Raw genomic sequence first — 22,860 nt, forward strand, 5'->3', positions numbered from 1 at the left:
ATTCACAGCCAGTATTACTATGACTGTTCTCATGATTACCTAAGACTTTCCAGTGCCTTCAAGCACCAAGCTCATTCGTTTCTGCTTCAAGACCACAATGTCCTGCTCCTTGCGCTAAAGAATCACCAGTACAGGGATCATATGTGGAATTAAATAATTCTCAGTCTCTCCACTAAGAGGAAGCAACTAGCTGAGTGCAGAATAATTTCAGAATAACTTCTACTCTACATTATCAGACTATTTGATTATTTCACAATTAAAAAAAAAAAGTCAAACATCTCTACATTGCTATTAACCTGTTTTACAGATGAGGAACTGACACAAAGAGCAAAGTCCAGGCTTGGAACAACATTCGTTTTTGACTTGAAGTCAACTCAAACCAAGTGAGGAGGGACTGACTGCTAGATTTACATAAGAAATGTGTTGTAGAGCATGGACACGAAGAACAGGTTTAACTTGGGAAATCTCTGAAAGTAGCTGAGAGCCCGGTTATGCATTGCTATCCTTCTGGAAATACAGATTAGAGCAATCAAACATTTCCGATTTAACTCCTATTCCAGATCCAGTGTTGGATTAAAGTACCGTGGCTGAAGCCCACTTATTTCCAGCATCAGACAGGATCTGGAGTTTAACATAGTGCATGCACAGAACTAGGATTCAGGATTTTCGAAGGGGACTCATTCAGCTTGCAGAGACAGGGGTGTGCTTAGGGTAGTCCTGGTCCCTTCCGAAGCAGGTCACTCCAGCTTGAGATCTGTGATCCCTCTCTCCTTCATTAGACTTAGCCTGGCAGGGTGACACGAAGGAGGTCCTACGCACCACAGCTCTACAGCCTGGCGCTCTGCTCCCCCACTCAGAGGAGGGCTCTGGCCTCCAAAATTTGGAGTCACTCCCTGTTTGCTTTGAGCCATAGGCGACAGCCCCCAGTTGTGCGAGTGTGGCTAGAAAAACATCCCAGAGCCGTGCAGCGGTGGAACTTCCTGATTCATGTCTGAGTTACCCTGTGCAATGCTTACAAAGACACATTATGAAGAAAAGGAGGAAGTAATGAGAATTTTTTTTGTTGTTGCTTTTTTTAATATCAGCAGCAGAAGTCCCAATGCACAGTGCATGAAGACTGAAGTATGCGTCCTAAGAATCCCTCCCAGAGCCAGCTTTGAAAAGCAGACGCTTTCCAGTCAACATACATGTTACTGAGCTACGCAGGGCTGCAGACACGGACAGCAAAAATGCAGACACACAATTTCATATTCTGAAAGGCGCGTTTCTGAGCACCCTTCGCACAGGTATATACACATTCATCCAAAACACATATACGAGTGTGAACAAATATGCAAACAGCACTGTGCATATTTTACCCCCCAGCACACAGGGGGGTAAAACCAAACAGTTAACGTGCTTGCAGTTTGCACTTATTGAAAAATACGCAAATGCAGAAGTAAAGAAAAAGAAACACATATTCACGGAGAAAAAAGCTAGACGCAGCAATACACACATAAGAGAAAAGGGAAGGGAAGACACACATGCGCAGACATTGCAGCTAACATTTTTACAGCATTTGCCCATTTAACTCATTATCAGGAAACAAATTTATTCTTGTCTTAGGAAACAGCCAAAGCGCTTCCAAGAGCTTTTCACGGGAGGGACTGCACCCCAGCAAACGTGTAACCCCCACACACATGTGCAATAACATTGCTTGCAGTGCACCCTAGGCAAAAAAATAATAGCTCTTTTGCTGGGAGAAAAGGAAGGATAATGGTTACTTAGAAAGTGCTCCAGACAAGCTGTCAGGTTGAATTCAGAGAACTGGAGTCTACTCTGGGACAGCGCTGGCTCAGGGTGATCCCTTGTGAGTTGGGTTTCCTGCCTGCTACAGCTTAAAGACAACGATTCTTTGTTTCCAGTTTTTCTGGTGAAAAAACACACGCCTGCCTCCGAAGAGGGTCAGGGAGAAAGCAGACAAAACACTAACTCTGGAATTTCAAAGGAAAACAATTAAAAAAAAAAGAAAGGAAAAAAAGAAAAATCCAAGAGCGCTAGCTACTGTCTCTCCTGAAATCATAAATCCCTGGGTTGGCCACACAGTCGCAATAAGAGAAGCACCAAAAAAGCCTCCCCTTTTTCTGCCACGGAGCTAAAAATGGGATATTTCATCACCAGGCACACAAATATCATCGACAAATGTTTTAGCATGTACAGACAATTAAGAGGGCATAAAGCTGCAACTGCTTTTTCTCTGACACGACTGAGACTGGAGGGTTTATAACCTTTGCTGTGAACAGGGGGCCTTACTGACACACTCGAAAGAAGGGTTTACTGAAACTGGTCAATATTTTTCACATGACAACCTTTCAGACCTGAAAAATGGCCTTTTCAAGAGAAGAATTTTATGCAGGAATTTGAGACTTTTTTCCTGTGGGAACTGTGCTTATGCAATCATGGTGCTTGTGGTCTCTTTGCCCCTCTCTCTCCAGTCCCCAAACACTTTTGAACCTGTCACCCAAAGTTGTCACCGAATTTGACAAGTGGGAGAGATGAGTTTTAAAGAGTTCCTACCAATCTAAAGGAAACTGCTGGGGAAAGAGGAGAGAGGTTGCAGCCTCGACTGTGAGAAAAGCAGCTTCACAGACTCATATTTTGGTAGGTACCAGGGAACCTGCGTGAGAGAGATCTTATTAATGCTCCAACATCAGGAAACTCTTCCTTAGGGGCTCACAACGAACATGGGTACAAATCCGCGGGAAACCACTCTGTGTGAGTTTCAGAGCTCACTGATTTGTTTATCTTCTTAAATTTGCCAACAACTGAACAAAACATACAAGCAAACACACCTTATACCCAAACATCCTTATTGTTCACACAAACACTTTTATAATGCAAACATAAACACATAATAGCCACAGACTAAATCCTTAAAATTTGTCTCCTACATCCGTATTCATGTACTCACATACAAATTTCTTCCCTCTTTCAAAATGCAGATAGCACATCAGCTTTTCCTACGTTCTGCTTGAATTTAGGTTGGATCTATGAGACTTTGGGATAGTGCTGGTTTACCACTATTCTAAGCTAACTATATTGCCTTAGGCTGAGCCTGACGTATGCAGAGAACAGTGCTGGAGGATAAAGACCTCTGCTGAATCCGGCCTTTTAAACAAGATCATACATAACCTGTAATCTGGAAGCAAACAGCCACGCAAAATCGCTCCACTAAATTCTCACGCGTGATGCACAGGTGTAGCCCTTATCAGCCGAGCCTTCCTTCATCCCACTCTGCTACCTCACTGCACACCCACCTCACTGCATATCAGCGCATACTACAAAGCACCACATATACCACACCAGACAGTCCTACGTGCCTGTTTAGACGTGCAATTTTACACATCAACATGTCATGATTCTGCCTCTTTGGAAACTGCCGGCACTATCCTGCTTGAGTTCAAATCCTGCACAGCATTTAGGCTTGCATGTTAAACACGCAGGTTATGCAGACCCCAACATGCTTAAAAGTAAGCACGGACTTTAAAAATGTGTTGGACTGAGGCCCGAATGCTCACGACCATACGAGGGACAGCCCTTTGGCCTCCTAAATGTTGTTGTATGTGAACATACTTTCCATTTCCCTATGGAAACCTACTTAAAACGACACCATTCTGAAGGCGAGCAATTTAAAATCTCCACAGACTTGGGCAGATAATGTAGTCTCAGATTCTTCTCCCATGTCTCCGGTACCTACAGTAGGTCAGTCATTGCTCCAAACAGTCACGGAAAATGAAACAGACCATCTCTCCAGTGGAGCGCTGGGAGTGGGACACAAATCTTTCCATTCAGCAATGAGCAACCTCGTTTCATTTTCCAGAAAATTGTTCTCTAGCCAAAAAATACTGATGATTTTCATTAGAGCAATTTATTTCTCAAAGGCAGCTGAAGATAATTTGTACCAATGACGCTAAATACCATACTTTTGAGTGTTTATGAGGCTGAGAAGCGAAGAAGCTCAGGCAACAAGAGTCCTTTGAACATGACAAGGTTTCTACGTATCTGATCTGAGAAGAAAATGCATATGCTTTGTGCACCGGCTGTGTAAGTTTACAGTATCTGTTTCTGCTATGAAAGCAGTTTAACTCTCCTAAAGCGGTGCTACAGGTTCTTCTGTACGCAGAGCTGGCATTGCAGAAGAGAAGTGAGAGGGGCAGAAAATAAAAGGGAAAAAGGGAGTAAAGTCTGCAGCTGCAACCAGCCAAGGCAGTTCTGTCTCCAGAGCCATGGCACGAAACCCAGTCCTGTGACAGCAGTGCTGCCCTTGCCAGCATGGGCCACAGGTCAAGTGGTGCCCTGTCCTCCTGGGCGACACCGTCCTTGCTGTGGCTACGGAGCATGCCCTGCTATGTCTGTGACAAGTTCAGGAGAGAGTAGAGCCGTACGCTGCATCTGAAACATCTGCATCTCTCTGTTGCAACTGTACCTTTTTTTTGCCATGTAGGTTCTCTTTTACAGTATGTGGATGGAATACATTGTATAAAGCATAGTGTAAGTGTATGCAAAGAGCATGCATTTCTCCCTGGAATTTGCACAAGCAGGTTATTTGCATTAGCTGTGTGATCTTAGAGAATGTGCAAGAAAAATTACAGGAGGAGTGAAGAAAATAGTATTTTTTCCCTCTCTCTGACATGTATTGTACTATTTCATCACCTCCTCCTGCTTTTGAATCCTCGAGGGAAGGTGGTTAGAAAAATTTGTTTGTCTGTTTTTATTCACAGGCATAGAGAGAAGAAATATTTACAGGATTAGTAGATTGAAGATGCATTAACATAAAGAAAAATGTTTCATCTTTTGAGAAGTTAAGGAGACAAGAAAATACTTATAAAAAAAGTCATGATTTTTAACCTGAAATTCCTTTTCCAAAAGAATATCATCATCTTGAAGCGAGCCCATTAAAAAGCCTTAAAAGGAAGCAAGGAAAATCTTGTTGCCTAACAGACTAGACCAAGGCTGAGGAATTCCAAGTCCAGTTTTATGTTCATCATGAGTTTCTTCTGTGATATTGGACAAGACACTTCTCTCTGCTCCCCCAATTCCTTATCTGTCAGCCTGTCATGTTCACATGTCTCTTATCCTGTCACCTTATCTCACAAATAATATTTGGAGCATGAATCAGTTACAGTAGGCTGAAGTGGGTCGGTTTATCCTAGAACAGCATTCAGACATCAAATGAATGCAGAGGAAATTTATGCATTGTAGGAGAAATGGAAGAGGAATAGATGTGATTTCAACATTTCTATGCTAGTTCTTAAGTTTTGTTTGACTATCCCATGGGTGTGTTTAGTCCTTTATTGACACATGATGAAAGTACCATGTAAAGATAAAAACATCTAGCTGACAGAAATCAAATGCAAACTTCTGTCAGCTGCACTAAAGAAACACACTTGAGGGCAGTAAAAATGGACGGGGAGGTACATTTTTTTCCCTCAAATTTCTTTCTGCCTGAGTGACTCTAGGCCCAACGTGCAAAGATAAAGGGTATAAAAAATTCAGAGGAGTGCAATTTTACACAGAGCATTTCTCTTTAATAAAAACATCGCAGCTTTCTTCCCTTTATTTTTAGCAACCACCTGGCCTGAGATAGAAAGAGCACAGTCTTGGATGTGCATGTATGTTTATGGGGGAAATTGTGGAGGAACACATGCATGTGTGTCTGCTTTATTCAAATAGGAGCAAGCCTAGCTTTTATTAATTTAAAATAGATGACTGTTAGCGTCAAAGTAGTCAGTCACAGAAAAGCCTGAATGGCTTTGTCTCTGTAATGTACCATGTTTTATCAACTAATGCCTGCCTCATGAGGAGAGAACAGCATGCCAGGGAACAGACAGCTCAAGTGGATGGTTATATGCCGGACAAAAGAAGCTGCTGTAAAAACCAGCCCTGATATTGTGTCCAGGGTCCAAGACAGATGTTGGAGATGAAATGCAGCGTGGTGCAACGAGAAAGAAGTGCTGGCTCTAAGAGCAGTGCTAGTCAATGGAGCAGCCAGACACACCATGCAGAAGCTTGTTAAATGTGTGATCTCAGTTTACTGTAGCCTTTCAGTGAAATGGGGGGTTTTGTCTCTCTCTCTCCAGCTGCTTAAATAAAAGACTTTCTGCCTTTCCCCACTATTCTTTGAAATGCAAACTTGTGGCTCATCAATGAAGCCACGTTCTCCTGAAAAGCATAGAAATGTTTATATATGAGGTGAGGAAACTGTCTCGGCATGAGAGCAGACTCCTTCGAGGTGGGTTATCTCATATAACAGTTAACTGCCTGACTGTGACTTACTGTCTTATCTCAGGGATGTGCATCATACCCATCACACCAACTCTCATAATTTTGTAATGACTGAGAATCCAGTTTTTCATTAAAAATGAGAAAAAGGAGTAGAACTGTAGCTGCAGAGGAAAACCTGAAAAACCTGACTGAAGGATATACAAAAAACTCAAAAGCCTGAAGGAGCCCCAAGTGTGTTATTAACTTTTAAACTTCAAGGTTTCTAAGCTCCATCTACATGATCAGAATTTTTAATAGATTTAAAATTTGGGGTTATTTCAAAAAGAAAACCAAAATGTTCCAAAATGAAAGTGTCAAAAAGATACACTTGGTCTTCCTTGCTGGTTGAAACTAGCTGACAGATTCATGAATGGTTTTGGAAGACCTGCGTGGCCTTTACTCAGTAATGGATATTGTGAGAAAATTTTATCCTTTCAACTATGAACTCACTCAGAGAGAAATAGTGTCTCAGTCCTTGCCATATATCTGAGATTTCAAACTGTTTCACATAAAGGACAGAAAATACGCCGTCAGTTCATCAACTCAGTAATACACAAGTGTGAAAATGACAGATAGACATTTTATGCCACAATGTTGGCTGCACAACTGGAGATGTGATTTTCAGCATGGATGGGGCTGCAAATTGTGAATTATTCTATTTTAACCATGCTGTGCATGCATAGCAGATCAGAACATTTTCATGCCAAGGGTATTATATAAAAGGTCTCATTTTAACCCAATCAAAAACATTGTGAGAGTACAGGAAGCCAGGACATTTATATGCGAAAGACTGACCTTCTTTGGTGGCAAGACGTGAGGAAGCTTCTGTGTGGGATGGAGTATTGTAGACCAGCAGTGAGCTACCTATAACAAAAAGAAAAGGAGTTATTGCAGTTTGAATATGCTCTGCCAGCGGGGAACCATGCAGGCAGGTAGAAAATGCTATCACTAAGATCTAAAGACCAAATTTTTCAGACAATTAGGCACACATTTTCTATGATGGATATGAAATTCTTTTAAAAGCTTGGTAGCTGTATGTCACACATCTGCTACTGTTTCTCCACTTGCAAATCAAAATAAAGACATTTGCCTCCTTCACTGAGCGCCTTGATGTCCTCCACTGAAAACTGATATAAAAGGGTGAGGTTGTATAGTACATTTATACAGGTATAATATCTATCACAGCAGAGCCTCTAGAAATTACTATGGCACAGATTGTATTACAGGGTAAGGAAGAAGCTTTCCTCTCTCTCTAGCTGTGATAGAGAAATGTCCTGTTTGAGGAACATACAGTAGAAGTGCCATGAATTGCACTGTCAGGATCTGAATATTTTTAGAGTGTCACATGCTTGGTTTCGGGCCAACAGCTGCAAAAATCTCACTGGTATTCCAGCATCTCCCATGCTTTGTGGAGTTTGAAAGTGGCTTTCTTGGTTCAGAGTGGCCTTTCCATCCACCCTCACTTGAAACAAAACTATACAAGAGAAGCACAAAAACCGAACCCGTTGGAAGGGTCTTTGTTTTGCAGTCTATGGTGGAAATGTTCCTTTCTAAGCATTTTACTTTGATTCTCCCGCAAACTCCTCTGGAAATGGAGGAAGAGGCCCTGTGAGCTCTTGGAAGCCAGCATGTAATACACATTTCATGGTTGTCTAGTTATATGTGTTTACCCTACATGATCTTCTAGGCTCACCTTTCCTACAGCTCTTTGAAGAAGTTTCCACTGCATCAGGCAGTGACATTGATAACAAGGCCCAGGGCCCTTCTCGGTAGGGACTGATAATGTGAACTGGAGCAGGGCAGCAATCTCGCCATGGATTGGTATGGATGAGAAGTGCTTTTACAGACACTTTCTGCTATTCATATCTACACATCCCTCTATTCAGTGAGAGTCTATCCCATTTAAGGTACTTGGTCCTAAGCAACACACAGCGAACAGTATAGATTTCTGTATATGCTATGCTGACCCTGAGCATCCCCAGATTCTTTGGCAGGGCTAAGAATACCTCTTTTGCAGGTACTATAATACTAACTGATTAGGATCTTGTGACTAAGCCATGCAGTCTCCACATTCCTCTAATCCACATGATCCCAAATAACACTGACCTCACTTGCCCCTCAGTTGTATTCACAGTATGTCTCACTTTCCTGTGAGAGCTGAGGATTAGGCAGTTCGCTGCCAGAAGTAATAGCCATTGCAGGTGCTGGATCTTATTAGCTCTGTGTTCCTATGGATTTCTTTTCTTCCCCAAATGCAAACAAAGCCAAAGATGTGCACAAGCCAGCATGTACACAGAGGTAGAAGGTGTTGGAAAACAAAGCCTACTCATAGGGAGTGGAGGATGGATGCTACTAGATGCTGCAAGAGAGGGGATGTTTCAAAAGACCAGCATGGATAACATGATAAACTAGGAGGGGGGGAGTTCAAAGGAATCCCAAGGGTACCTTGACTGTGAAAGTTGTAGATAACCAAAGTGATTGGCTTAAATATTTAGAGAGATTCGCTGGTCTTTTGCTGCTGCTGGAGGAATTGCAACAGCTTTGTCCACCTAACTCATGTTTTCATCAGATGGTTTCTGGCTGTGGCATTTCTTTCTTAAATGTCCGTGGGGAAACTCCTGTCCACCACTCTCTCCTTTTCAGGTTATTTGAAGTAGATCCTGAATGCAACGCCCAGCCTAGCTTGCCCCAGACAGGGAAGTGCTGGGGAATTCAGAAACAGAGTTTTCTATGACTAAATAGGCTGCAAATGCCTGGTTGCACTGACTGGCTGAGGAGATGGGGGTGGGGTGATGAATAGCACTGAATAAGCCTGTACGATCAATGTATAGCTACTTTACACTAAAAAATGCAGCCCAAGCCACTGGAAAGGGACGGCGCCTCCCCCAGTTTAATTGCTAAAAGTTCTCACCTTTGCCCGACAGTCTGAGGTTTCTGGTGGGAACACCACAGAAAAGGAAATGTGTTTCCTATTAACGGTTTTCAATGAAGGAGGAAAAGAGAGAAAGCCAGAGAGACAGCTCAGGACAGAGAGAAGCAGACAGACAGACAGAGGCCAGGCTGCTCCCTCCCTTACTCGTTCTTGGGCAAAACTTTAGCTGCAATGAATTTTCATTTTGTTCTTATTCCTCCTTCCCTTTACTGAGTCAGTGACAGCTTAAATGAAATCAGCTCTTTCTGGAAACGCTGGTATTATTAATAAAGTGCAAGGCTATTCTCCTATAATTAATATTAAACAGGTTATCTTATGGTTCCTCCCACCTTTTTCTTTCTTCTTTTATTTCCCTTGTATTAATTAAAAATGAAGATGGAAAAGGAATGAAAACCAGAGCAGGGGAGTTTATTCCCCATAAAGTCTTCCTTTTCACAAGGCAGCTCATCCTTCTGAGATGCAGGAATATCTTGGTTTCACAATCTTGAAGTCTATTTAACCTGGAAGTCTTTTTTATCCTGACCTTCTGAAGGCCATGTGGCCTTCCCTCCACATCTCCTGGTAGAATCAGGGTTCTGCTGCGTTTAGCAGTATAGTTTTGTTTGGCATTAATATATGTCTCGAAACCACAAAGCAGTTTTCTGCTTCTGCTTTTCACCACAGTCTCATTCTTTCCCCTTCAGGCTCTTTTCGTTTGTACACACCATACACAACCGACCCCCCATAACTAGAGAGGAAAAGGACAGGAGGTGACAGTTCAGGCTTCTTTTGATGTTCATCCCAAACATAGCATGAAAACATTCAACTCTCCCTTCCCACTGCCCACTGGCTGACTGGAGAAGATTCACCAGGCAGACTGTGTTTGAAAAAGATACCGGCACAGCAGTCAGTCTGGAGTCCAAAGGTGCAGGGGGATGAACAAGAAGAAAAGACCAAGGAAAGGAAACTAGAAGAAACACTTAAAGAAAGATAATTGTTTGGGGGGGGACAGTAAGTTCCCTGAAAAAACTACTGCGGGGTGTTTTGAGAGACTCCAAAGGATAGAGTGTGCTGCAGAACTGGGTTCTGCAAGTCTGAAATCTCCTAAAGGTCAGACGTCTGAATTCCTGACTGCTCCAATAGGTTAGGGAAACAACTGCGTGATTCTGATCCAGACCTAAGTTTTGCCTGAAGACTAAAGGTGCTGTGATATGAGTTTGGTTTAGTCTCGACTATATTAAATAACTCACCTGAACCTTCTATCGCCAAAACTGAGACTGAGCTTTTGTTGAGGTCTTGCAGATGTTACCGGTTTATTTTTTCAATCTGGACTCAGAAGTGCCAAAATAATGTACCTCATAGTCAGTTTTAAGAATGCTTTCACTCTGATCAGGAGTGTAAAATGTTGAAAACCTTCTGAGGAAGCTAATTTTCAGGGAGTCTCCTTGCCTGGCTCAGAAAGTTCAGGTCGGCTTTGTTTCTTGGAAAACAAACACCAAAGTTTAGGATTCACTAGTCATCAGATATCCAGCTTAACATCCTGAGAGGACAAAAACCTTTCAAGAGAGAGACTGGGCAGATGTAATCTAGCCTATAGATTTGCAGTTCCCCAAAGTTCTCCTGTGTTTTGTTACCATCATGTATTCTCCACCCTAAGCAGGAGCAAAGCTGGATGTCTCTGAAACAACCAACCTTACAAAAGGGGAAAATTCATGAAAAAAGACCATCTCCCCATGGCACTGAGCTCAGAGGCTCGGCACTAAACATCCGCTGGAAGTCAGTCTGGAAAAACAATAAGCTCCTTTCGAAGGCGTTACTCCGTGAGGGAGTTAACCAGCAATCCAGAAACCAGACTGTCATTAGGCAGCGCTAGGAACAGCTGCACGGAAAGGAATGCTCTTCAGAGGCTGCCCGACCTCCCCTCAGACAGGAGCTTGCTTTAATAAGGACAGCACTCGCATGACGTCTTAGAACAGCCCAAGGGGCTGAACAGAGAGAAATTTATAATCGTAAAAGCTGGGGATGGACTGGGATTGAATTCTCCTTTCGTACGCATCCATGTAAAATTGGAATAACTAATTTGCCTGAACCCAGCAAAGTTGCTCAGGTTTTGCACTAGCTTAATAGCATAGAAATCATTGTAGGCATTCCCCTGGCAGAACATTATATTTTTATGATTATTATTCAGCATGCATTGCAGCAGCACTTAAATGTTGCAACTGCATTAGGACTCCATTGTGCTGGGTCTTGAGAGACAGGAGACACAATCCCTGTTCCACAGATTTGCCATCTCAACAGACAAGACCAATAAGAAGGCAGGATTACTAGCTCCATTTTACAGAAAGTAAAACTGAAGCACAGAGGAATTGAGGCAAAGGTTTATCCCTTCTAATTCCAGGCATTTAAAGGTGATGTGTGAACTAGGGGACTACTATCCTGAATTTCAACGTGCCCTGTTGCTTCTTTTCTACAAACAGAGACCAGTGTGACCAGACTTCTCATTTAGGGACTTCAGGTATCTAAAGGTAGGTAGGATCAATCAGGAATTTGCCCCTGAACAAATGGACAGCAGCAAATGGTAAAGGTGGCAACTGAATCCAGGTCTTCAGATTTATGCCATGAGAGCAAGGATGCAATTCCTCTGATACCCTCTTTGAACACCCCAAGTAACGGGATCCCTAACACTTGAGACTATCACTGAAGATGCTGTCTGGAGCTAAAGCAACAGAAGAATTCAACTCTTCTGCCAACCTTTTCAAATTCAGCCTGGTTCTTTGATTCAAAAAACATACAATTCCTTCTTTGTCTCTTTCTGTCAATTCTCAATTCTTATCAATAAGACAACTCAAGTGCCTCACTTGAGTATTTATCTTGTGGGAATTTAAAAACATTTCCGGTTACAAAGCGTCTGATTTGCCCAGCCAAAGTCAGCAGGTTTGGCCAAAGCAGCACTGGCTTCACAAAACTGCCTTACGATTTCCCGTAGAAGTGTGTAATCCTGTATGCAAACCTTAGTTAGAAAGTTAGTTTGCATCTGCAATAATCTTGAAGTGTTCTGTGAACCAGCAGCTCTTTGCTGATGAAACAGGATGAAATTTGCAAATTATTTTGGATGGGAAATTATTTTATTGTGAAGTCGCAAGGGACAAAAACTGTTCAAATCCAACAATTCGGTTATTTGTTGTGAATCATTTCCTTGGCTCGACTTCTCAAAAAAAATAAAGGTGGGGCTTACAGAGGCACCCATCTGTGATCTAACTCTTGTCCCACTGTAATCTGTAAAACTCCCACTGATTTTAGCAGAGGCAGGGAGAGACCAGCGCTGAACAGCTTTGAAGAAACACCCTAAATGAATGCTGTCTCACTGCTTTATTGCACTGGCCAGATGGAGACATCTTCAGCTGCCTTTACATCACAGTTTGGAGAATATATACTTTTTTCTTTCTCTCCCTGCCCTCTCACTTCGCTTTATGGCACCTTCTCCTGATTTTTCAGTCCTCAAATAATTATACTCCTATAAAAGCTGCTTGACTTGACAAAATATCGGAGCATGTGGGATTTAGTTCCAGTTCTCTGGTGTCATTATAACACAATTATCCTTAGCATACCTTTGCGAAGAAAGGAAATGCTTTTACCTCCATTTTATAGATGACGAGGAGACATTTGGACATGCTTATGGTTGCACAGGAAGTCTTAGAAAGGTCTGAATCTAAGACTCCCAGCCTCAGGAACGTGTGCTAACCATAAGGTGGTCATTCCTGTTTGGGCTGCTGTGGTATGCTTTTCCAGAAAGCTCAGAAGACTGCTCACAGCTTCTGTCTTAGGGGCTTAATACAGCAAAAAGGAGCATTGGATCCATCACATACTCTAGCATGAGACAGAGAGTAGCAATAAAGAGGTTCAGCAAAACTTGTTCTTTGAGTACTAGGTCACTTGCACGATGTCTGCTTCAGCGCACTTACATTTGGGGAATTGCTCTTGCATTTTTTCCTCTTTCCAATAAATCTGGGCCTCCAGGAACATCGAAAATCTCCAACTCTGGCCAGTTGTGGGTCCTATTCTGAAGCAGTCTTTACCAGAAGCCTTGGGGGAAAGTGCACAGCCCTCTAACTGCAAAGTTATGGAGTCATTTGCCTGTGACCCATCAGTTAATGTTTGGTTTAATCTCCACAGCAAATTTATGTATTTTTATCATATAGCCACAGCTGGTTTTATTATCTGTAAGACTATCTAATCTTCTTAAGAGTCCTGCTCAGTTCTTCACCTCCCTGATAGCACCACTAACTCCATCTAAATCAAAATTAACTTTCCAACCCACTTTTTATTCCTCTTCTCCTTGTTTGCTCTCTCTGCTTGCCTTTCTCTGTTCTTTCTCCCTCATCCTTGCCACTATTTATCCTGCAAGAAGAGCCCTAGAAGTTCAGTACTCATGGCAGCTTATCCTATCAGCATGTCACGCTAGGGTTGGGATGAGTCAGGGCAATACTTACTTTCCCTGAGGTAACTGAGGTGAGACAACAGAACTTCTGTGTTGTAGAGGGAGGTGGTTCGGAGGAAGTCATCCTTGTTCATTTTGCAGAGCTCCTTGCCATCCATATTCTGGAAGATGGTGGTGTCAATCTCCATTAATCCATACTCCTTTATAGCCCATTCCAGCCACTGGCGCACATGTTCCTGGGTCCATAGGGTGGGATCTGGCAGAAAAGCACAAAGGATGGTAACACTATATGCAAGCCTCAAGCCTCTAGTACTCACTCTAGCCCAGTCAAAGCATTAATCGTTGTCTCCACAACCAAATGGATTTAATTTAGTGATTCCAATGCATTTTGCCAAGATGAAAAAGTACTGTGCTCATAAATTGATCACACTGACCCACTGGCAGGGTAAATTCCCTTGATTGTCTCCCACCTGCCTGAATCTTATACCTGTGCTTGGGAACAATACTAGTGACATTTGACTGTGACTTTTCTCCCTCTGGAAAAAAGCTTCCAAAAGCAAACTCATCCCTTTGAAAGGTTATGCTTGTCACAGCTTCGGTTCTGCAATGCTATATAATTACATCAGCGCTGTATAAGTCACACCATCCTTCGCAAGTGCATTACAAAGTCCTAACAGATGGCATTTTAAAGTCTGAGGATGGCGGTATTTATGGTCAGCAAAGGGACTCTGAAAAAAGATATTATTGCTTAAACAGAACAGCTTGCCATGTATCTCTGAGTCACATTTGTTCATCCTGCTGACAAGAACACAATTCTACCTCCGCTAGCCCTGTAAAACCAACACAGCTATTGGAGGGCAATGTGGATTTTATACTGTCTCATGCATCATTATCAACTGTCAGTAAAGTTCCAGCTGTGGAATCTTTATTACTAGCGATGACGTAAGAGAGAGATTGAACCCGGCTGGAGTTTCAGACCCTGTGGTGATGGTTTGCTGCATCAGTAGTTAAAAAAAGACATAATCCTTTGAGTTTCAAAAAGAGCATTAGATCAGAAAGTCCCAGCAAGTTTTGTGCCACGATACCATTTTTACAGAGTCATTTTCAGAGCATATCTGCATTTTCAGATGTTTCCTGTGCTGCTTCTCTCCATGCATCCTATTTCAAAATTTAAGCTGCAGATTCATGTTCCATTGCGGCTGGAGAGGATTGCAAAGTCAAGCTTAAACTTTGGAGACGTTTGATCTGTCCATCACAGCTGGTACATTCCTCTAAGATAAAAGTCAAACACCTCAGGTCCCGAGGCAGTTGAGAAAATGGATCAGAAACACATAGCCATCACACAGCTGGTAGGTTGTGCTTTGGGGAGGGACAAGAAATGCCTCTGCCACACATTTTATAGTGTATAAAATAATGCCTTGGCCCAGGACCGTAAACTGTGTGTGCGTGGGCTGCAGGGATCCCTTGACACCAAAAGGTCAGGTAGTGGCTGTACCTGGTGCATTCCTGGGCACTTGAGTTCCAGAATAACAGCATGAAATGGAGAAGATCAAGGAATATTGAAGTTATAACCGTGACATTTCCTCACTGAATTTCTAGTAAACCTGGGTTGCTTAAAGATGAATTCTAAACACGGAACTTACAACCCCATGCCTTTGCAAGTCTGCTTTGGGAAAGAAAGATGGATTTCCTTTATGTTTTGGCAATAGCTAATTTAAATTCTGCTTTCTAAGCACTGGCAAAAGACTGCAAATTTTACAATGCAAGTGTCAAGAGAGGATTCTTTTTTTTTTTTGATTGAAAGAGTTATTTGTCTTGAGTTTTGAAAAAAAACCCAACTTTTAGAGGGCATAGTGAATTTGTGGTCTCCCTTTAAGCAAACACTTTTGAATTTCAGATATTTGTTCAGCCTGTTTATCACTGCAAAAGACATTGAATGGTCTCTGAAAAACTGCCTTCTTGAAACATGGCATAGAGTTCGTTATTGTTACTATTGCGAGCCTAATGTGACATTATTCTTGCCTATCTTCACCCTAATGCACTATAAATCTTTACTCTGGATTATATTAAAATTTCCAAATGCCTTTCTTGGATGAATTGGGCCTCATATCCTGCAGCCAAAGATCTGGGATGATGTTCATTATTGACTTCCAAAGTCTGGTAAATCACTGCTGTTTCACAAGTAACTCAAGGTTTTGATTTGTGGATGCTCATGAGGGGGAAAAAAATCCTTTTTTTCACTTCCCTTCAAAGAGGAGATTTTAAACCTTCTCTTCCACTGAGGGCACTAAAAGTCATTTCCCCTATTTCAACAACAGTGCTAAACTTTAGCCCACCCTGGGTCTTTTTAAATACGCATGAATAGCATGGTGAAGAGCAGGATAAATGTTCCCCCTTGAATATCTTTAATAATATAATGACTAGTTGGTATCAGCTAACACCTTTCTAGGCAATGTTGATGCTGAAAACATATCTGATGCTGTCACCAATTAGGTTAGCCAGTCTCTCTAAGCAGATCCTAACAACAGCTTAAATGGTACTTTGAGATTTGCTGTCAATCTTTTATTGGCTTCCCTTCACTACATTCAGTTCAAGCTTTTCCTTTTCATCCTAAATGGCAAACAAATGCTTGGGAATTGTCATCTGTTCGTGGTCAAGCCACGATCAGAAAACAGAGCTAAATTCCACGAGTACATTTCTTTCTGCCAACAGTTCATCTGCTTGAATCAGCTACAACCCTCGGTGAAACCCTCACAACGCTGGGTGAAAAGCTGCACCCCTTGAAATCAGTGGAAGTTTTGGTACGTAAGTTGGGCCAGGACTTGGCTCATAATATCTCCCTTGCTGGGAAGTTCCTGGGCTAGCCTGTTTATATCTATGGTGTTTATAAACTTCGCAGGGAAAAGAATTCCTCTCGTTCCAGGTTCAGACTTCACCGGTTGCCTGCCACAGCAGCTCTCAACCTTGACTATCCAAATGCATCTAATGCATCCTGCCAATTTCAGACAGCAGATGTGGATATCAAATACAAACAGAGAACTGGACAGGAATGTTTCTGTGTAACAATTTTTGGAAGGATAATGTAGTTCCTGCAACATATAATTTCTCTGTTTTTTTACTTCTAACAAAAAAATGAAAACAAAATAACTCATTTTGAATCATTATGACATGAAAGTGCATCTGGATCCTGCAGAGCATCATGGGAGTTATAATTTGGGTCCACTTCATGCTTATTCTTGCCTATGAACTGCACTCTTTGATCATACTGTGCATGTCCCAGGAAGCACTGCAGATTCTCCTCTAACACATGCAGGAGGTGGATTTGGTTCAACACACCAAACCAACACTTCATTCCAGGGGAAAAAAAAAAAAAAAAGAAGAAGCACTAATTATCCACTTCTTATTCTGATTCAAGGTAGAACATATGCGGGGGCACGGGAAATTCCCACTAGTGGTGGGAAACTCTATATCAGAATAGATATAGAAAATATCAGTATTCTGATATAAAAAAACCTCTGATATTTTCCTTATTTTTACATGGTTTGTAAGAAAGAGAATTCCTCAGAGAGTGGATAAACATGCCTTATCTGTTCCGCTGTGTATTTAAGACAGTGCAAGGAAATACGACACAAAGAGTTTGATGGTGGTGGTACCTGCTGGGACAATGACTCTCCTCTCATTGGTGGTCATGTTGGGAGGAGGCCCGTTCTTCTCATCCATGTAGGTGCTGTAACTCATTGGGTTGGACTCTGTCCCTGCTCCGACGAGTTTGCTGCATTTGTTCACACTACAGTCTACGGGGGACTCCCTGAAATGCGAAAGGAAACAGATGACTTGTCATTATTATGCACCTTTCATCCCTGCTGTAGCAGAAGGAGGTTTGGGTTACAGAAATGGCAAGTATCCCAAAGGTGAAGAGTTAAGGGGAGTTTCTTTACATGTGGGAAAGGCCATTCCTGGCCTGTCACATGAATGTCATAAGGTGATCTATGAATCACAAGTCTCATGGAGGGGATCTCTGATAATGAAACCAGTTGGAGGTGCAAAGAAGAGTGACTTTCAGACAAAGGCAATGGTAGCTGTAAGGTCATACTCAATACCTCTGAAATATTCACGAACCAGATAAAAAGCAAGTGCCTATCACATAGGTCTATCGGTTACACCCCCTACTCCCCCTTCATCCTTTATTGCTCAGCTGCATTTTAGCAATCCTTCAGATACAGCTTGATGCTCCTAGGAGCCCTTGTTGGACTGTTTCACTCTTGCATTGTGTTAAATACAACCCTGCACACTGTCTTTCTGTTATAGTGGAGTCTATCAATTGACAGAAAGGCTGTACTTCTCACCTCATGACCTAAGGCATTGCTGCAGAGCTAGTCAGAAATACAGATACACCACCCTTCATTTCATTAACAAAGAATACAAAATACCCATGCCAAAATGACAGGATAGTCACAGCAGAATACTACAATATTAGCATGGTATCTAAAGAGTCTTATTTATCCAGGGCTGAATGTAACTGATCTTGTCTGTTCTTAATAGTGAAACAGTCCCAGGCTTGTCTACTACTTGGATAGGAAATCTAGAAATCTTAGGTGCCTTAGGCGTGAGTCAAGAACTTCAGACCACAGAAACAGTGTGCAAAAAAGACTCTGGCCCCAGTTTTACTTCTGAGGTGATGGAGTGATGAGGAGGGAATGTTTAGCAACTCAGGTGGCACTGTGCTAAGACCTGGACTGCATGCAGACCCTTGGCAAGCAATAGGCTTTCTCTGTCCTGCTCGGGGAGAATGTGAGCCTCCAAACCACAGATAGGGAGCACAGATTTTGTTTTTCTCCAGCTGCAGTAGTAACTCATGCTTTTAGCTCTAGAGGTCACTTAAAATACCAGCCCACAGCCTGCCACATGCACACAGCACATCCCAGTTCTGAAGAATGTAGCAGGGAAGGGCTGCGTTATTGCCCTCACCTTTACAGGGGTGCATTAGTGTGCAACCTCTATGCAAAGTGAGCACAGAGCCCATATCCAGTGCAGTTTAGTCCACTGCTTTAATTGCACAGGCGTCCTCATTCTCTGCCAGAAGCAAAGTGGCTTGGGAGGAAACCATTCGCTGAAGGGTAAGAACTATGACAGCGCACCAAATCCCACCCTCTGAGTTCAGCTGGCAAGACTTCCAAGTTTGGACGCTAAACAAATTTGTTTCTTAATCTGAATGGGGGGGAGGGAGAAATTACTGAAATTCAGTTATCATGGCTGGGAGATAAATGCTCCACCGAGATATTCTAAGGCAGATGGTAATTTTTTCCTCATGTCTTGCTGAGGGAATGTTGCTTGAAAATGGAAATAAGATGTATAACTTACACATGTTCAAATTTAAGGTTTTACTATTTTGCCTACTGTTTTTCCAGGCAGGGAACCAAAATCCGCCTTCAGAGAGGCAAACTGCTGAAGGTTTAATGTCCCCGTGGCAGTCAGAGGAGAGTCTGAGCAACTGCAGGGACACCAGGGTTTTCACAGGGAGTGTGATCATTTCTAACTTTCTGTTGAAATACTCTGTGTCAGGTGTTAAATGCTGCCTGTACTGGCAGAGAAAAAGCCTTGAAGCAGCACAAAGGATCTTACTCTTTCCCGAGGTACAGGCTGTCCTGAGAAGACTCAGTGAAATGGCGAGAGCATCCGTGCTTCAAGGTGTCAGACTCTGTTTGGCTCAGTGCTGACCGTCCCCGGGAGGTGACCGACCTCCTCGCCTGCCCGGCCTGGAGACCAGGTGCTGACTTTAAATGGTGCGGGCAGCCCAGCTGGTGGGACAGACCCAAACGCACACATCCCCACGCAGTGAGGGAGTATGGATTCCTACCTGCCTTTGGGATGAAGTTCTCCCTTCTTCAGAGTCAACAGTAAAATTTTCTTCAAGTTCCCTGCAGTCAGTACCTCCCATGTGCTAGCAGAGCTGGCACAACTACCTGCTGCCTAAGGTCCTTCTACTGGGTTCTCTCTCACCCCACTGCTCTGCAGTTAAATTTCCCTGGAAAATAACCCCCTCAGTTGAAATATGCAATATTTATAATAGAATAGTTAAATATATAATATTCATAGAGAACTACAGGATATATCCAGACTCTCAGGTGAGTACATCTTCTAAAAAGCTTATCTGCCTAGGAGTATACATGCTTTCTACTGGCATGAAATGACACACATGAAAAGACCACAGGGTCCTTGGCTGTCTCTACTCTCTCTGCTAAGTATTGTGCACATTCACATGACCGACACAGCAAAGTAACAAAAATAACACCAATGCTGTAAGATACCTCCTCGGTGGTTTTGTGATGATTTTTCACTTTGCAGACTCTTGGTTTGGCAGCTAGGACCCTGCTTATCCTCTGCCTTGCTCTGTATGTCTCAGCAGCCAAAACCAGACAACCAAGTATCGGAGGCTGAGATCTGAAAAGAAGTTTAAAGGACTGAGGTGTGTCCTTACCAACCACTGATTTACCACTGTGGCAAGAGAAGCCACTCCGTTAATCCTGCAGGACATGTTAAATGTGCTCCATGTGCCTGACAGGGTTGTGCCCGTGTGGCTGAGTAGATGCCCCCCTCCCCTCTGAGGAAGTTTTCAGGATGGTTGGATCCAGAGCTAACTGATCCGATAGCAGAAGGACAGACATAACTGGGAATAGCATTGGCAAAACTTAACTGGGCAGGAGACCCAACTGTCCTTCCCTTAAGAAAAAGACTGTGAAATCTTTTAATGACAGCAAGCGGGAAGATCCTTGCTTTTGTGTCCTCCTGTAACCCAGCGTTTTCTACCAGATCCAAATGGAGCCTTTTACTGGGAAATGAGACAGCGCTACCAGACTGAATCATCTTTGCAGCTCCCAGACGCCCATTACTGTGCTACCCCAGCCTAAGGCGAGGGATTTAACAGTATCCCAGCAGAAGGTAGGTGTAGCTGTGGGCAACACAAAGAAGAATTCAGTGTGGGGAACAACTACAGTATCAAATGAGAACAGGGAGCTGCGAGCCATGAATAGTGTATTCATTGAATATAGCTCCTTTCTTAGTTCATGCATTACCCACAAGCAGACTTAGACTTATATAAAAATTTCCTCATTATTCGAAATGGTTTGTGCGGGGGATTTCAGTTGCCAGATTAATCCTTGACTTTTCACTGAGACTTCAGACTTTCAAGTGGCTATACATGCTGGACTTGCTCAGGTTCTGGGCAGAAAACATTGTAGATCTACTAAGGTAAATGGATATAGCCTGCTTTCACAAGATCTCTTAAGTATATTCACTGTGGCAGTGACAGAGTCCAAGGAATATGAAGCAGTACTCATTCCCTCTGTCGGTCCAAAGACTCTTCGTTCCAGCAGCTCCAGTAGCAGTCTCTGGGGATGCCAAGAGCTTGGTGTTTTGGGAAAGTTTATGCTAAACTGGCCAAAATGGACAAGCAGCTAGCCTGGCATTGACTAATAAGTCCTCTGTACAGCTTCAGCCTGTGTTCCAGATACCTGGAAATAAAGCAATTACTGTCCCAGGGCCTCTGTCTAGGAATCACCTTTGGCTTTCATTCGAAAGAGCAAAATAAGGGATTTCAGTGATTTCTGAACCTGGCTCAGCTGTGGTCAGTGGGATATTTCCTCCTTCTTTCTATCCCTTTCTTCCTAACCTTTCTTTCCTCCTCTCTTCCCATCTTTTTTTTGTTTTATATTTGCCACTTCTTGGTGTAAGTCCCCATTTGGTCATCTCAGCTTTAATCTTTACACTTGAAATTAGATTTTTTTGTTGTTGTTGTTCAGTGAAGGAAGTAAGAACAGACATACTGTGATTCTGTTTGTGGTTCCTTCTTACAGGCAGGGAAGAGAGCTATCAGGACAGAATCAGAGCTCCTCGAAACTTGCATCTAACTGTGTGTTAACCCTGCCTCTCATCCTGCTCTCAGGAATGCCTCAGGAGGAGGTTCACACTGAAAAAGACTGTAAGTCTGCAGAAAGAAGGAACAGTTGTAAAAAGGATGGAAAAAGACATACAGGTTACAAAACTCAAACTGCATGAGGAAAGCACAGAGGCTCAGTAGGGTCTAAAAGAATCGTGTTTATCACATACAGGTAAATGCAAACAGTAGGTAATTGCAGTCTGCTGCTCTGGCTGGGGACTAGAACAACACAGTGAATCCCACTAGAGGGCTCACACGCTACTTAAAGGGGATTTTTATTCTTATAGACATCATAGATGGTCCCTTTGTTTTGTTTTGAGAAAATTATTGTGGCATAAAAATGTTCTGAGGTCCCTGAACTAACTTAGCATTATTCTAATATTCTGAAGCAAGAGAATGTCTCCAAAGCATTTTCAAAGCACTGACTTCATTATTTTAGCTAGACAAAATTCATAACATCAGTTAGAATTACACAGCGAAGTTTACCCACATCCATGCACACATCCAGCACATTAGAATATTCTTTCACATTTGAAGATCATACAAATTTGATAATGTCTTTTTAAAAATCACTCTCTGAGTTTAGCTACAAATGCAGATCTGTAGTAGCTCAGTAAATACAGTCAAAATTTGGAACGTCTGTTGTTTAGTTCACTCTTTGCATTTGGAATTTATGTAAAATATAAAGAAAAATCTATTATTAAAATGGACTGTAAATTGGGTTGAACTTTACCCAGCGTTTTTCTAAATAATCCTCCTCCTTTTTTCATTGGAATTTAAAATGTGAAAGATTTTCTGGTTTTTAAAAATATAAATGATTGTATTTATATCACAAAAGCATCTAAAGGTCCCAACAGAAATCCAGGCCTAGTATGTTGGGAACTGTACAAGCACATTGCAGGAGACAGATCTTTCCCTGAATGGGCTATAAACGAAATAAAGAAAAGACACGAACCCAGCAAAGAACAAAGACTGCAAGCCACGCTTCCAGTCCCCAGATGGATGGAAAGAGAGATGAATGGTACACGGAACATCTTGCAGTAAACCCTTGGAAAAGCTGGACTTCCATTTTTTGTGTGCAACAGGTCAGTGCTGCAAATACAAGACCATTTCCCTTTCCTAGTGCCTAAGGGGGTGTAAGAAGCATGAGGATTTTAATTTTTCTATGTTGGATTTTAACTGCCTTGTGGTTGGACACTAATCACTGTGAAACACAAGTGTAGCACTGGGTTTTGTCCTGAGCAAGCAGCTGCCTGCGAAGGCAAGGACAGA

The 22,860-nt window shown here is 42.4% G+C and overlaps 1 protein-coding gene across 5 annotated transcripts in view; it reads right to left on the reverse strand.

Annotated features, from left to right (window-relative positions):
• Positions 1-22,860, reverse strand: part of FLI1 (Fli-1 proto-oncogene, ETS transcription factor) — a 91,505-nt gene that overhangs the window by 12,913 nt on the left and 55,732 nt on the right. For all 5 annotated transcript variants that reach the window (XM_009272990.1, XM_019470389.1, XM_009272994.2 and 2 more), the window contains 3 exons: positions 17,306-17,460; positions 13,705-13,908; positions 7,099-7,167 (listed from right to left, as the gene is read on the reverse strand). In XM_009272990.1, the coding sequence (XP_009271265.1) occupies positions 7,099-7,167; positions 13,705-13,908; positions 17,306-17,460 (428 nt within the window). The remainder of the gene's footprint in view (positions 1-7,098; positions 7,168-13,704; positions 13,909-17,305; positions 17,461-22,860) is intronic.

The sequence above is a fragment of the Aptenodytes forsteri genome, unplaced genomic scaffold, assembly GCF_000699145.1.
Source record: "Aptenodytes forsteri isolate BGI_AS27 unplaced genomic scaffold, ASM69914v1 Scaffold126, whole genome shotgun sequence".
NCBI lineage: Eukaryota > Metazoa > Chordata > Aves > Sphenisciformes > Spheniscidae > Aptenodytes > Aptenodytes forsteri.